The sequence below is a fragment of the Corapipo altera genome, unplaced genomic scaffold (genome assembly GCF_003945725.1).
Source record: "Corapipo altera isolate COAL_440 unplaced genomic scaffold, ASM394572v1 200, whole genome shotgun sequence".
NCBI lineage: Eukaryota > Metazoa > Chordata > Aves > Passeriformes > Pipridae > Corapipo > Corapipo altera.
In genome coordinates, this window is record NW_020884992.1 from 797,469 (window position 1) to 812,034 (window position 14,566).

Here is a 14,566-nt window from a genome sequence, read left to right on the forward strand (position 1 = left end):
AAAAAAAGAAGGAAAAAAAGAAGGAAAAAAAGAAGGAAAAAAAGAAGGAAAAAAAGAAGGAAAAAAAGAAGGAAAAAAAGAAGGAAAAAAAGAAGGAAAAAAAGAAGGAAAAAAAGAAGGAAAAAAAGAAGGAAAAAAAGAAGGAAAAAAAAGGCAATAATTCAGTGTCATCTCTACCACAAACCCTTCCCACTGGGCCAATATCCCAGAGGAATTCTTGAGGTGGATATCCAGCCACGGGGTTGGAATTATGGACAGGATTATTCCCACACCTCCTACCCCCGAGCACAGCCAAGGTGAGGACAACATGTCCTCTCAGGGAGAGCACAGGGAAGAGTTTGGAGAGAGGTGGATCCACCCCCAGGTTACCTGTTGTTCAGTAAGATGTTGGAGCACTTAATGTCTCGATGAAGGAAGTTCTTTTTGTGACAATAGTCCAGACCCTCCATTAACTGTTTCATGAAAGACTTGATATGGTCCTCTGAGAAATGTACCAAGCCAGATTCTAGCAGCCCCATTAGGTCATGGTCCATGTACTCAAACACAAGGTAAAAGGCACCTGGGATAAGAAACAAAGAAAAGATTGAAGAGCAGAGACACAAAAAAGGAGGAGTGAAAGTAGATTCCATTGTTGAAATAGTCTTTTCTGTGCACTGTTGTCTTTAACAGTCGTGGGATGTTTAGGACTTAAAGGTCCTACGTGAATTTTTCCCCCCTAAGGGGTTAAAAAACAACCCCAAAACAACTAAGTAGCCCCTCCAAGCTGACATCTGAAATTAAATGTGCACTCCAAATAAATTCCTCTGAAATCCTGGCCATGTTTACCCACCTGCTTTGGTTATTTCCCTTCAGGAGAGTTTGTTGAGGAGATCACTGCTATGCGTGGTTTGAACTCATGTTTGTGTTGCTCCCTTCTCTCTCATGGAACAGAAGGCCCCAAACAAGAGCCAGTGGGATTATAAAACACCCTCCTTCCACAGTGACAGACACAAGACTTTTCACACTATTGATAAGTTTGTTGCCACTAATCAGTGTTAGAAGTGACCCTGGTAAAGGCCTTGTTTTGTTAAAGCCTGTTCATCTGTGACTCTGTAGAAATGAAGTCATCCTTCTAGTGCAACAACTCACTTTAACTGGGATCTATCCTTTGAGGAAAGGCCGAGCTCTGCTGCCAAACTCCCTGGAACTGCTCATAAAGGAGGAACACAAAAAAACCCCCAAAGCCACCCCAGAGTTCAGATTTTGAGTTTTGCACTAAACCAACGAGTTGCACCACGTCTGTGGCTGCTGGAAAACCCACAGCTGGAGCAACCAGGTACCTTTGTCCTTCTTGAAATCCAGTGCATCTTGTTTGTCCGTGACGATCTCCTTCATGTTGACGACGCTGCGGTGGATGAGCTGCCGCAGGATTTTGATCTCCCGGATGGCTGTGATGGGAAATCCCTCCTTCTCGTTGTCCAGGCGCACCTTCTTCAGGGCCACCAGCTCACCTGCCCAAGGCACACCTGGGTCACGCCCTGCCCTCCTCACCAGCCCTCCCCGGGGCTCCAGGGAAGCTGGAAGGAGCCACGAGCACAAACACCCACCAAGGGCGGCAGAGGCAGCTTTAGTTACCCCCCTAAATTCAGTTAAATTGCTCTGCCAGGAGTTATCATGTTTGGACTGGTGACACCTGTGCTCCTCCTAAGCTGCTCCAGCAGGAACTCACACAGGAGAACATACATTTACCCCGGAATTCCCCACTATTCTCTGCTACAATCGAGTCTGACACAGGCTCACCTAAAAAGCAGAGGTTTAATTGGCATCTGTGGCTGCCACAACCACCTGACCAAGGGTCAAACCACACACCCAGGGCACAGGATCTCACAGGCAGAGTGGGAAGCTGGGCACTAGCTCAGGATTTCAGAGCTCCTGTTCTTCCAGCCCTCTGGAAGTGCCTGTTCCAGGAGCCATTTCTAGTTCTACAGGGATTGGTCACCAACCAGCCACACCATGAGTGTTGAGCATACCCACAGCAAGATGAGCTTCCAAAGGTGGAATTCACCTGGAGCCATTCTCCAGCCTTACCTGTGTCCTTGTCCTTGGCTTTGTAGACCTGCCCATAGGTCCCCTCTCCGATAATCCCAATGATGTCAAACTTGTCCACACAGCGCTTCCCCCAGTCGCTTTCCGTCTGTCTCCTCTCCCCATACCGAGGACAACAGATTCTGGGAGAGGGAACAGGCCTGTGAGACACCCCAGTGTCACCCCAGTGCCACCCCAGTGCCACCTGCCTGGCTGCTGAACTGACCCCCAAACCCCAAAGGCAAAGCTCAGCAATGTCGGCTTCGTGTTCCCAAAAATTTGAATGTTTGGGACAGTTCAATGAATTTTTGCTGTATAATCCCAACTACTCCAGGTACAGGCAGGAATATTATCCTGGAGAGCATTATTATGCTACATTAGGACAGAAATTACTGTCTTATTTCACAACATGCTGGATATTTGATTTTTATTTACAAGGCAGTGTAATGCCCTGTACAGAAGACTAAGAGAGTTTGCTGCCTCAAAAACTGCTTGAACTTTGTTATCAGGGGAAGTTCTGTATTCCTGGAACACAGAATCATGGAATTGTGGAATGGTTTGGATTGGAAGGGGCCTTTAAAAGCCCATCCACTCCCACCCCCTGCCATGGGCAGGGACACCTTCCACCAGCCCAGGTTGCTCCAACCTGGCCTTGGACACTTCCAGGGATCCAAGGGCAGCCACAGCTTCTCTGGGCAACCTGTGCCAGGGTAGTTCCATCACCAACACTTCAATCATGAAATGCATCAAGAAAACAAGGACATCTCCTATCTGGAATGACCAACTTCTAAAGGCACCACGAGCTTTACACAGGGGTGCTCATGAAGAGGTTTCTCAGGGCTGTGGGCACAGATGAATTAAAGAGCTTCTGGGGTAGATGTGGCTGGAGATTGAACATGGCACACTCCAGCAACTTCTGTCACTAATCCTCAAATAAATGAGGGTCCAAATACGAAACAACCCACAGGAAATGGTGTTTATACAAGAAAACACAGAAATAGGAACTTGTCTCCTCCCCATTTCACTTCCCTCCATAAAGAGCTCTCACACTAGTGAAAAAAAAAACCCACAAACAACAAAGCCAGGCTTACTTTGGTCTCTTTTTGAAGGGTTGCTGAGGTGGTGTGGCTGCCTTTGGTTCTGGGGAGTCGGGAGGAGATGGGTCCCCCCCGGGGAGCTCCGGGGGGAGCGGGAGGTCCGTGAGTAAGTGGCGTGGTCTCTGCTCTCTGTCCTTCTTCACAGGTTTCGGAGGAAGAATCTCCTTTGGACTAAACTCCGGAAAGTTAACACAACACAGGAGGAGTCAGACTCAACACAGGGGAAAAAAGCTGCTGCAGGACAACAGCTCTGGTTGACAACCAGAAGTGTCAGAATTAGCACGGCCCAAGTATAAAATAAAACAGCTTTAAAATTTCGAGCGCCCGTACAACAGGAGAGAAAAGTGTGAGAGTTGAACACAGCACTAAATAAACACACAGGTCTGCACTGGGACTTGCTCCATCTGCACAAATCAGTAGTCATTTGGAGCTTCCTATAAGACAGCTCAGAGCATCAGTCAGAACCCACTTTCTGACCTTTACTTCCCCTATTTACTTCACTTATCATCACCAAATTAAATGCATGACTTGGTAAGGGCTGCCAGAAATACAGACCCAGAGCTAAACCTCTCTCCATGAGCAACTTTTAACTTCACAGCAAGGCCTGAAATGTGGCTTTAACTCCTGAATGCTGCTGAGAAACCGAGAGTTGATTTTTTAAAATCCAGTTCCCAGTGGCATCAGGAGTTTGGTTCAGACTGGCAAGAGTCACGTGAGCAGAAAGAACCCACTTTGCCTCTCGTGTCCTCAGCAAGGAGAATTCCTGGGTTTGAAAAGTCAGGAATTCTCTGCTTCACCATAAAAAGATGAAGAGATCCAAACAACCTTCCCAGGTGTGTTTTTAGGGCAGGAGCAGGTTTGGTGTTTGTCAGCACCATCAGCTCTGACACTTCAGCACAGATGAACTGATGGAAGTAGGTCATTTTCCCAATTATTTTATTAGACTCTGCCTAATCTGCATGACAATCTCTTGTGAAACCAAGTTAAGGAAGGAGGAAGACAAGAAACACCTGAAGTGGGAGAGCTGGACAGGCTAAAACTCAGCCCCTATTGACTGCAAACTCCTGAGGAGCAGAATAACAGTATTTAAATATCTATATAAGAAATAATGGAATTCTTTAACTGGAAAAGCCCTCTAAGATCAAGTCAAACCATCAACACTGTCACATTCACCACCAAACCACGTCTCAAAGGCTCAGCCTTTCTACAGACACCCCTCAAAAGTCAGCTCTTTGCAAGACCTTGGTGGGTGAAGGTGTAGGGTAGGGTCAGCCTGCAGTGCCTGGCCTTTCAGGAGGCCCCTTCTCCTAAAAAATTCCCATTCCCTTGCCATTATCCATGCTCAGTTTCCTACTTGCAGGTCAGCACTGGGTCACTGGAAGTTCAGTTGCCCCAGAACATCTCTGAGAGCCAGGAAATCAAACAGACCCTTTGGAGCTGCCCGAGCACAGGAATTAGAAAGGGTGAGCACAGACAGCCCAACAAAGACTCCTTGGAGCTCCTTTCTCCCCTAAAACAGCAGGGATGCCAAGCCTAGAAAGGCAGCACTGCCAGCAGCTGGATCTGTGCTTGTAACCAGGCTGGTGCTGTCATCACTCAGCCAGATGTTCCCAGGAAGCTACATGAGCTCTGCCCCTTCGGAGCATGACACCAAACCCACACAGAGTTTGTGCCTCTTCCTCCTAAACAGCTTTTTCTGCTCCCCTGGTGAATCCCCTGGACTTGCTGTGAGGTCTAAAAGCATTGCAGGAGGTTGTAAGCCTGGAGAGGTTAAAGAGCCTCTAATTGAACGAGGTGCTTTTCGTGCTTGGACACTTCCAAGCCCTTTTCCGACCCTGTGCTCGGGGCTGGAACATTCCCCAGGCTCAGCAAGGACAACAAAAAGTCCAGCTCAGAAAGTTTTGCCCATAAATGTGAAGGCAGTTGGTTAAGGGGGAGATTCTGCCACATGGAACTGCCACCAGACTCAGCAAAACGAGCAGGATTTCCCACCCTTTAATTGGGAAAAAGTCACATAAAGCCACTTACTGAGCTTTGCTCCAATCCCCCTCATCATCCCCAGCCCTGAGGTCAGGGATAAAACAAAACTAAGCCACACCTGGGTGGTAAAAGAGAGCTCTGGGTGTAAGGGGCTAAAAAAAAAAAATAATACAATAGAGATTTGCAGGACAACTTCTGGGTTTGGAAACGAGGGAACAGAGCAGCAGGATTTGCTCTGACTGGCATTTGGGTTGGGAAAATCTGTTCAAAGCTCCTGCTGATCACAGAGACATTTAAACTCAGTATTAGTTGCTGAACAACATCACACAGCTCAGGGAGGGCAACAACCACACAGGAACCTCACTTTTAGGTTGGTGGCAGAGAGAACATTTCCCTGATTGGCATCAATACCAGGATAAACCATGGAAATCAATTCAATAATCAGAATATGGAACACAAGGAGTTCACTTGACCACAGGGTGATTTTGTATCGAGTCAGAAGCTGACTGCCCAAAACCAAGCACATCTTTAGTGGTTGGGAATATACAGAAGTTTTTAGGGAACTACAGGCTAAGCAAGTCAAGTAGGAAAAAGAATAAATATATATTGCTTATGACCTGGAGTTAACAGCACTACAACACACCAACAGCTAGAAGGGAGAGAAAGAAAATATAAATATCTGGGTTTCTTCTTTTCCATCTCCATTTTGGTTATCCTGCTCCTTTCCCCTCTTCCTCCCACCAAAAATAAAAGCCCCACAATGAGGTTTTCCAGATGAGTCCATCACAGAAGCCATGACAACCCCCAGCCCAGCCCGAGCTCCAGTTCCAGGACAGAGCCAAGTCTGCATGTTTTGATCAGGAATTACAGGAAATCAAGCTGAAGTAGGTGTAGTTTCACTCATTTTTAAGCAATACCTACTTCTCAAGCAGTAAGGGTTTGTATTAATGACTCAATAATTAAGACAATATTTAAGTTCAACCAGTGCTGGTTTTACCCATGGGCACGACCTGCATGGTTGGTGAACTGGGAACAGAAAAAGCTCTGGTTTGTGTCCCTGGATTGGAAGCTCTTCCCTGTTCCTTAAGTACAAGTTTTGGAGGAATTAAACAAAAACCCCAGCGATTTAAAAGAGTGAGTCTGTGCAAACAGCTGCAACACAAAGAGGTGCAAAATCCCAGAGCCACGTTCCATCCCTGCAATAAACATGACCAAAGAGGGGAAACCTTCATTAAGCAGCAGCCAAACTCCTGCTTCCCACAGGGATAAGAGGTAACTACCTGAGTGGGATCATCAAACTCCCCACAGAAACCTGCCAGGGCCAACACCTGGAGCGGCCCTGGGATAACACACCTATCCCAGGGACAGTTGTACCCTGCAGGGGAAGCTCCCAGCTGCCAAACTCCCCTCAAACCCCTCGTTATTTCAATGCAAAGGGGATGCTCTGGCGTGACCTTACCTATCCAAGTCATCTTCCCCAACTAAAATAGGGGGCAGCGGAAGCGGAGGCAAGGTGGAAGTTTTCAGGTGTGGGATAGCAGCCGTCACAGACACTTGGGTTTTTGTAGCCACCTGCACAGAGGACTGGGAGTTCACCTGAGAGGATAAAGTAGACGTCCTTGGGTGGGAGGAGGATGGCAAAGACGTTGGGGCTGGAGGAGGGGCCTGGACAGGAGTCACTTGGGCTGGAGGCAAAGGCGGGACGGCGGGAGACGGAGGCAAAGGCGGCAGCGGCGGAGTCGGAGGTGGAGGGGTGGTGGTGGGCAGGGGTGGAGGGGGGGACTTGATTGAGGGCAGGGGGGGTGGGATCTCCTTCTCCGCTGTGTCTGTCTCCTTTGGAGATACCAGGTCCTCGGCCGCCGCTCCGGGCTTCGAGTCCTTTGTTCCCGAGGGTTTGGAGTCCCGAGCTGGGGCGGGATGTTTGCGCTCCGCGTTCTCCTCCGGCCGGGCCCTCGCCGGCTCCGCGGGGCCCTTGGGCTCGGCGTTGCTGTGCAGTAAGTTCACTGACTCTGGGTCTGGCGGAGCCTTCTCCAATTTAACACTTTTGGTGGCCTTTTTAGACTCCGGCCCGGCCTCCTTCAGCTCGGCCAGGCTGTTCTCCTTCCTGGCCAGGAACACCGGGGAGCCCTTCGCCTCCTTCCCGTCCACCTTGGCCGCAGCTGCTGCCGCGGCCGCTCGCTCCTTCTTCTTCCTGCTGAGCTCTGCTCCCAGGCTGGAGTTCAGCGGGAGCCTCGTGGGGGAGATGCTGGAATGGCGGCTGCGGGACCCAGACCTCTGCTTTTTGCTGTGAGATGAGTGTCTTGAGTATCCAGGGCTGCGGCTCCGGGACTTCACGGACTTCCTGGGGAGAGAGACACGAAAGGAAGCGTCTGTCAAACTCTGAGCTACTCACCAACCACTGAACCCGGGCTTGGGCAGGTCAGAGGGTCCTCAACACCCCGTCAGGAGAGATTAAAGCTGCTGAAAGGGGTTATTGAGTCAATCAGGAGTGGTTTCACACCATCACCATCCAGCCTTCCTGGGCCAGGACCACCCTCACCATCACACCAGAAACCAAGGACCAAGGCTGGACAATCCCCAAGGAAAAGAGGAGATCACGGAGCCAACAGGAGACCTCAGTCCAGAGGATGAGCTGGCAGTTTGGGAATCCTTCACGGGAATCAGGTACAACTTTAAAGGAAACAATGGATAAAAAGAGAGCAAATCTGCCTCAGGAAATCACACACTTCAAGCTCATTTCCCCCCCTGGTTCTTTTACTGCTGTCAGAAGTCCAATTTGCACAGTGTGATTTGGGAGAAATGAAAAAAATAAAAACAAACAAACCAGCAATTTTTCTGAGGTCTTGGTCTTCCTCTACAATAAATGGGCTCTAAGTCATGTATTTCTGCAGAAATAATCACAGAAAACCTGTGCTGTGAGCAAAGCAAGGCAGGGAACACCTCACACCATCAGGCTGAACCTGCTCAGGAGAGAGCAGCCACCACCAGCTCAGGGGAGACTGATGGGGGAACTGGGTGAAAAAATAAAATGGAAGTGGAAACTAGAACCTCCAGAGTCCACAACAAAATTCCTGATAAACCAGAACCACTCCAGCAGGAACCAGGATTGGATGTTGAGACAGAAGGTTTAATGGTATGGGAAAACCAAACATTCTGAGATCAGACCCTATAAATACTGTCATAGACACAACACTCTGTGATAACTCAGGGCATATTTGGAAAACATGGAATTCTCTCAGAACACAGTCCCAGAGCAGCTATAAAACACACACCTCATCCCAAACAAGTCCAAACACAGGCAGGCAGCCCTGGATCGCCTGTAACAACGCTCAGAACACAACTAACAACGAGGCCTGAACTCTTTGTAGTGCCACAAAAATTAATATTATCCCGAGACAATCGATATTGGCAAAATAAACTGGAGAGCTGAGGTAACACAGAGCTCCTGGCTCGTCACCACAAACACCTGCCAGGATGGGCAGCTGGGACTGGGGGAGGTTCACCAGAACCCCCTTCCCTCACTGCTCCAAGGATCAGCATTCCTCTCTCTCTCAGTGGTACAACCCCAGGAGAGCACCAGGGCTGCAGGCAGGTCCTCATCTTTAAACTCACAAAATGAACATACAACCACAGGGAGGAAAAAGCAGGATCTAAAGCCACTCAGCTGTTTTGCCTCTTCAACACACCAGGAGTTCTGCCTCAGGATCGTCTCTTTTTCCAAGGTTTTTTAGGGAACTGATGATCTGGGACACAGCTCACCTGCCACCAGGAGCTGGGACAGCAGGTACCTTTTCACCAGACTCCAAGATACCTGGGGCTGAGGAAAACATTCCTAATGAACCCTGTGGGACCACAGTTTGGGGTTGGCATTCCCTCCTGCAATCCTTCCAGGATGGGCTGTTTAAGGTGCTGAAAGACTCCACTTCTTGCTCCTTGTTTCCCACCCTCCCTCACCACTGGAGTAACCCCCAGGAGTTACTCCAATCCATGGAATGGGTTGGAAGGGACCTTAAGGCTCATCCAGTCCCAGGAAGGACACCTTCCACCAGCCCAGGTTTTCTCTTCACTAACAACAATCACCTACCCTGGTCACACAGAGAGCTGTTGTGTCCAAGCCCATTTTCCAGGCTGGTGTTTACAGCTGCTTTGTCAGACCTGAAAAAGGCCCCACATCCAGAAGCCTTCTTGCTTTCCCAGCTCCACATCACTCCAACAAACCTCATCTCCCATCACTGGACCATCAGCAGCCCCAAAAACACCAATACCCAACACCCAAAGCACCTGCTGAGGGGCCTTTTATCACTGGGTATCTCAAAACAGATGTAACAAGGCACACAAGGTGCACAGGGAGGTTTTGCTTTTGGAAGAGAACCCTTTCCATCCTCTGGAACAATCTTTTGTGGCTTTGCCTGCAGCAACTTATTAGTACTTTTACCCCTTTCACCCTCTAATGTGTATTAATGAGGACTCCACACCTTATTTGCTTTGACAATGTCATCCAGGATGGATAAAGGGAAAGTCAGTATCAAATGCAGATCTTCTGGATAAAAATGCCCTGGGGTTAAAAACCACTTTGTTGTCCCTCTAGAACTGGAAACCAGAAAGGGAAGATACCAACCACGAGGACTGAGAGTGAACACAGAGCTGAGGATGATGCCTCACCTAAAAATCCAAATAAAAACCATTGTGAGATTCATTTAACTCACACAAGCAGAAGACTGGAATGGCCTTTGGAGATGGGAATGCTGGAACCTTCCAGACTCCTCATGCTGAGCAGGGCCCTGGTTAATGGGTGTTACAGAGGGAACCTGCAACCAGGTGGCAAAGCCCCACATCACCCACTAACAACCTTCCCAGGAACACCTGCAGGCACCAAAACGTTTCACCTGCTCCAACCCACAAACAGAAATTAAGAATGAAGTGCAAAGTGGTATCTGGGAAGCCCAAGTGCTCGAATTTCTCAAGGAAACAAGCTCTGTTTCTTCATTTTTTGAATGCCCAAAGACCTTTCACCACAGGCAAGAACCCCAAACTCCAGGATGTGCTCACTCACCACTACACTCAGCACCCAGCACATCCCACCTCCAGCAAGCTGGAGGACTCTGGAATTCCATCTCCCTGTTTTTGCTGCAATGACAACGGTTTCTACACAGAATGGCAAAGCACATCTGTTATTTTCCCTGCTGACCAAATCCTCCTTGTTTCCCGCTTGATGGGAAGAGAGAGTTGTTTTCCACAGCCACTGGAAGTGCAACCCCTCTGGATTTTCTCCAATCAGCACAGGGATTCAGTCCCTTAACGCCGTGTTTTGGACACAGAGATGAAAGGAAATGCAGAATGCACCAAAAAACCCTCATGTTGTCACTCAGTGGAAATAACTGAGTGTCCCAGAAAAGCCTGAAGAACGTAAGCCACAGTCAGGTGTTCAGGGCCCGAGTGTGCCAGTTAAAAAGAGGTTTTCTCTCCCAAAAATATTCCTGCCCCTCCACAGGAACCAAGAGAAGGGATGACAGAGTCAGTGCCCAAAGTCAGCTGCCTCAGTACAAGGTGAGTGTAAACAGTGAATAACCTTTGCAACCTGTTTTGGTTTGGGGTCCAACATTGAGTCAGAGATGTCCTTAAAAAGTGGGTCTGGCAGTTCAGGGAAGCAGCACAAAGTTGCTCCCTTAAAATCAGGAAAATGTAACTGGATTTCAGAACTCAGAAGCAACCAACCATTTACACAGAGTAAGCTCCAGGTTCTCCTGGGAAGTGGAGCAACCTGAGGGGAAAACACACCTCTTGGGATACCACTGCAGTTCCCAAGGGTTTCTCCCTGCTTAGGGCTGAACTGACACTTCTCAAGTGTCAAAACACACAATTATATCAATTTATAGACACATCCTGCCACTGTATCCCTTCTCTTCCAAATATTAGTACATAATGTGTAAGAGCAGCCTAAAGGATTGAGGGGAAGGAGGGGAAAACCCTCCAGGCCTATCCCTGAGGGCTTCCCAGGTGCACACAGAGAAAACAGGGCAGGGGAGCAGCAGCCTGGAATAAAGAGATTTTACATAACAGCTTCCAGGGGGTAAAACCAACAGAGGCCTCCCAGCAGGGACAAAGGCAGGTCCACCATGGAAGGCAGCATTCCTGAAGGGAAGTTTTAGTGACAAAGACCAAACTCCAAGAGCCTTTGGGAAGTGCTGATCTGGAGGATGCAGCGCAGCAACCAAGGGGCTGAGCATTCCTATGGCCATTACATTCCAGGTCACATCTGAATTGCCATGGAGCTCCAGCCAAAGCTCCACAGCATCCATGGTGACAACTGGAAACTCACTGAACACAGGCCAAAGCCAGGGAAAAAAAAATAAAAAAAAAAAAAAAAAAAAAAAATCAATGTTGGCCACGTAACAGGATGATTAATGAACATCTGAAATAAAACACACAGAACTACCTTGAAGTGATTGTTTCCTTCTGTAGCAAAGTTATGGAGTAAAGAAGAAAGAAAAAATGAGAGTTAAACCAAAATCCAGCTGGTTGGCTCCTCACCCTTCCAGAATGCCCAGACTTCAGAAGGGAAAGAAGAAACTGAGAAAAGAAAGTTCAGGCTGAGAGATGGAGTTCACACGTGGCCACCTCTGATCCAAGGGGAAAGATAAGACAAATCAGTTCAGAAAGAGCAAAATCCACCCAAAATGAGCCCTCCTGAGAAGTGGGATCAGGTTCCCACACGGAGTAAACAGATAAAGGCTTCCAGAAAGAGGTGAAAGGCTCCCCCCAGCTGAGCTTCCCACCAGGTAAAGCGCCTTAGATCCCGCTCCTGAGCCCAGAGGCCACTCCAGAGGTGGGTGTAACTTAATCCCAGAGCTCATCCAGCCTCCCTGCCCAGAGCCAACATGGACGCTGCTGCCTCCTGCCACGCTCGGAGGCGTTTCCCAAAGTGTGGACACCGTTCCAAGGGAATTGCCACCACCCCAACCAAAGCAGCTCCACACACACCACTCCATGGCCAAACTCAGCACCAGTGGGGAGGAGGAGGAACCATCCCAATCATGGAATGGTTTGGGTTGGAGTGGGATCTTGAAAATCATCCAGTCCCTCCCTGTGCCATGGGCAGGGACACCTTCCAGTAGCCCAGGTTGCTCCAAGCCCCGTCCAACCTGGCCTTGGACACTTCCAGGGATCCAGGGGCAGCCACAGCTTCTCTGGGCAACCTGTGCCAGGGCCCCCCCACCCTCCCAGGGAGGAATTCCTTCCTATATCCAGCCTGAACCTCCTCTCTTTCAATGTGAGTCCACTCCCCCTTGTCCTGCCACTCCATGCTCTTGGAAATAATCTTTCCCCACCTTTCCTGCAAGTTCCCTTCACTGAACTTCTTAAGAGGCAAAACCTGAGCGTTCCAAGCGCTGGGACTCAGACACAGACACGAGGCCCTGGAATTTTTTCCTAATATCCCACCCAAACCCCCACTCTCCCCATACGAACCCATTCCCGCTCATCCCATCGCTCCATCCCCTTTCTAAAACTTCCTGCCCCACCTCTCCCGTAATTCCCTTCACAGGCTAACCCCCGGCATTCCCATCCCCATCCCAGCCCTCTCCCACCCCCACGCACCTGGCGATGGGGCTCCTGCTCACGGAGCGCTTGGAGGCGAAGGGGCTGCTGGAGCGGCGGCGCCCGTAGGGGCTCGGGGACCTCCCGCTGTAGGAGCCGCTGCCCCTCTCGTAGCTGGACGAGCGCCGGCGGGCGTAGGGGCTCACGGAGCGCTGCCGCCGGCTGTAGGGGCTGGGCGAGCGGGCGTTGGACTGGTAGCCCATGGGCTCCTTGTAGGGCGGGCTGAGCGACTGCCGGCGAGAGGAGCCGCCGGGGCTCTTCCTGTAGGGCTCGTAGGTGCTGGACGTGTGCGAGCGCGGCGGGCTCAGCTCGTACTCCTGCACGTAGGAGGCTCCCGAGGGGCTGTCGTCCAGCTTGGGGCTGTCCGACCACCTCCTGTGGGGGCTCCGCGACTTGCGCTTGGGGCTGTCGAGGGTTTTGTAGCTCTTGGGGGCGTCCCTTTTGCGGTGGCTCTTGCCGCGCTCCTTGTGGCTGGACTTGAGCTCCCGCTCCTTCCTGGACTTCTCCTTGTGCGCCTTGGCCGAGCGCGACTCCTTGTTGCCGCTCTTGGAGGAGGGAGCCTTGGGGTGCTCGTCGCTCTCCGGGAGCCTCTTGGAGGATCCCGAGACCCTCTCCTTGGCGGACCTGCTGGAGGCTTCCAGGCCCTTCTCCAGCTTCCTGTCCTTCTCCGCCTGCTTGCTCTTCATCAGCTCCCGCAGCCGCTTGTGCTGGTGGTGCCGGTGCTTCTGCGCCCTCTCGCCGCGCTCCCTCCTGTCCTCGCTGTCCCTCCTGTCCGGTCTCAGGGCCACGTCGTCCGAGAAGGTGTCCGAGTCCGAGCTGATGTCGTCGTACTCCACCAGCGGCTTGATCACGGCTCCCAGGGGCGCCGCCGCCTCCTGGGCCGCCAGCGGGGACTCCTTGGAGTGCCTGGATTTGTGCCTCTTGTGCCTGGAGCCCGCGCGGTGCCTCTCCCTGCTGTTGGAGCTGCCCGCCTGCGAGGCCCCGCCGCCGCCGTCCTTCTTGCCCCCATGTCTCTCCGGGTTGGGCATTCCTTCCTTCCCCCGCTGCGCTCGGGAACGGCCGAGGGGAACTCCTGGGAACCCCCCCCGGGCTTCAAACTCCCTCAAACTCCCTCCGCGCCCGCCCCGGGGCCTCGGCCCTCCCTCCTACATGGGGAGCGGGCCGCGAGGCCCCGGCGGAGGCGGGAGGGACGGGGAGGGAGGGGGGACCCGGGAGGGGAAGGGAGGCCCCGGGAGGGGGCGGGGGAAGGGCCGCGGCCTCACCGCCTCATCCGCGGGGGCCCAGGCCCGGCGCGCGGGGAGGCGGTGCCGGGGGGGCCCCCGGAGCGCTGCCCTCCCCCCCCCGCGGTGTCGGGCGGCGGTGTCGGATCCCCGGGCGAGGGTCCCCGGGCGAAGGGCGGGTCCCGGCGCAGCCGCCCCCGGCCCGGCCCGGCCCCCGCGCGCTGCCCGACCCGGAGCGGCGCCGACCGGGGGGCACCGCGGCTCTCGCGAGAGCCCGCGCAACTCTCGCGAGAGCGCCTCCCTCTCACCCCCTCTCCTCCCTCCCTCTCCCCGCGGTCCCTCCTCCTCCTCCTGCCGCCGCCCGTGCGCGAGCGCGCTCGTCCTCTCGCGAGATCCGCCGGGATGACGCTCCCACCCTCAGCGAACTTTTATTGGGGCGTGGGGCGGCGGCGGCGCCCCCTGGCGGCCGGCCCGCCGCGAAGCGCCATGGCGCCCGCGCCCGCTTCTCCCGCCGCTTCTCCCGCCGCGCCCTCCGAGGCTGCTGGCGCGCCGCCGCGTGGAGCCGTGCCCCGCCCCGCCGCCCCGGCCGCTAACGGGCGGTTAACGCGC

At 52.2% G+C, this 14,566-nt stretch overlaps 1 protein-coding gene across 1 annotated transcript in view; it reads right to left on the reverse strand.

Moving 5' to 3' along the window:
- The window catches only part of CDK12 (cyclin dependent kinase 12), a 29,630-nt gene extending 15,474 nt beyond the window's left edge, over nt 1-14,156 (reverse strand). The window contains exons 1-7 of the mRNA XM_027666359.1: nt 12,738-14,156; nt 6,601-7,482; nt 3,156-3,332; nt 2,068-2,207; nt 1,320-1,490; nt 370-559; nt 194-275 (exon numbers count right to left, since the gene is read on the reverse strand). Coding sequence (XP_027522160.1) covers nt 194-275; nt 370-559; nt 1,320-1,490; nt 2,068-2,207; nt 3,156-3,332; nt 6,601-7,482; nt 12,738-13,765 — 2,670 coding nt within the window. The 5' untranslated portion in view covers nt 13,766-14,156. The remainder of the gene's footprint in view (nt 1-193; nt 276-369; nt 560-1,319; nt 1,491-2,067; nt 2,208-3,155; nt 3,333-6,600; nt 7,483-12,737) is intronic.
- Between the last annotated feature and the right edge of the window lie 410 nt (nt 14,157-14,566).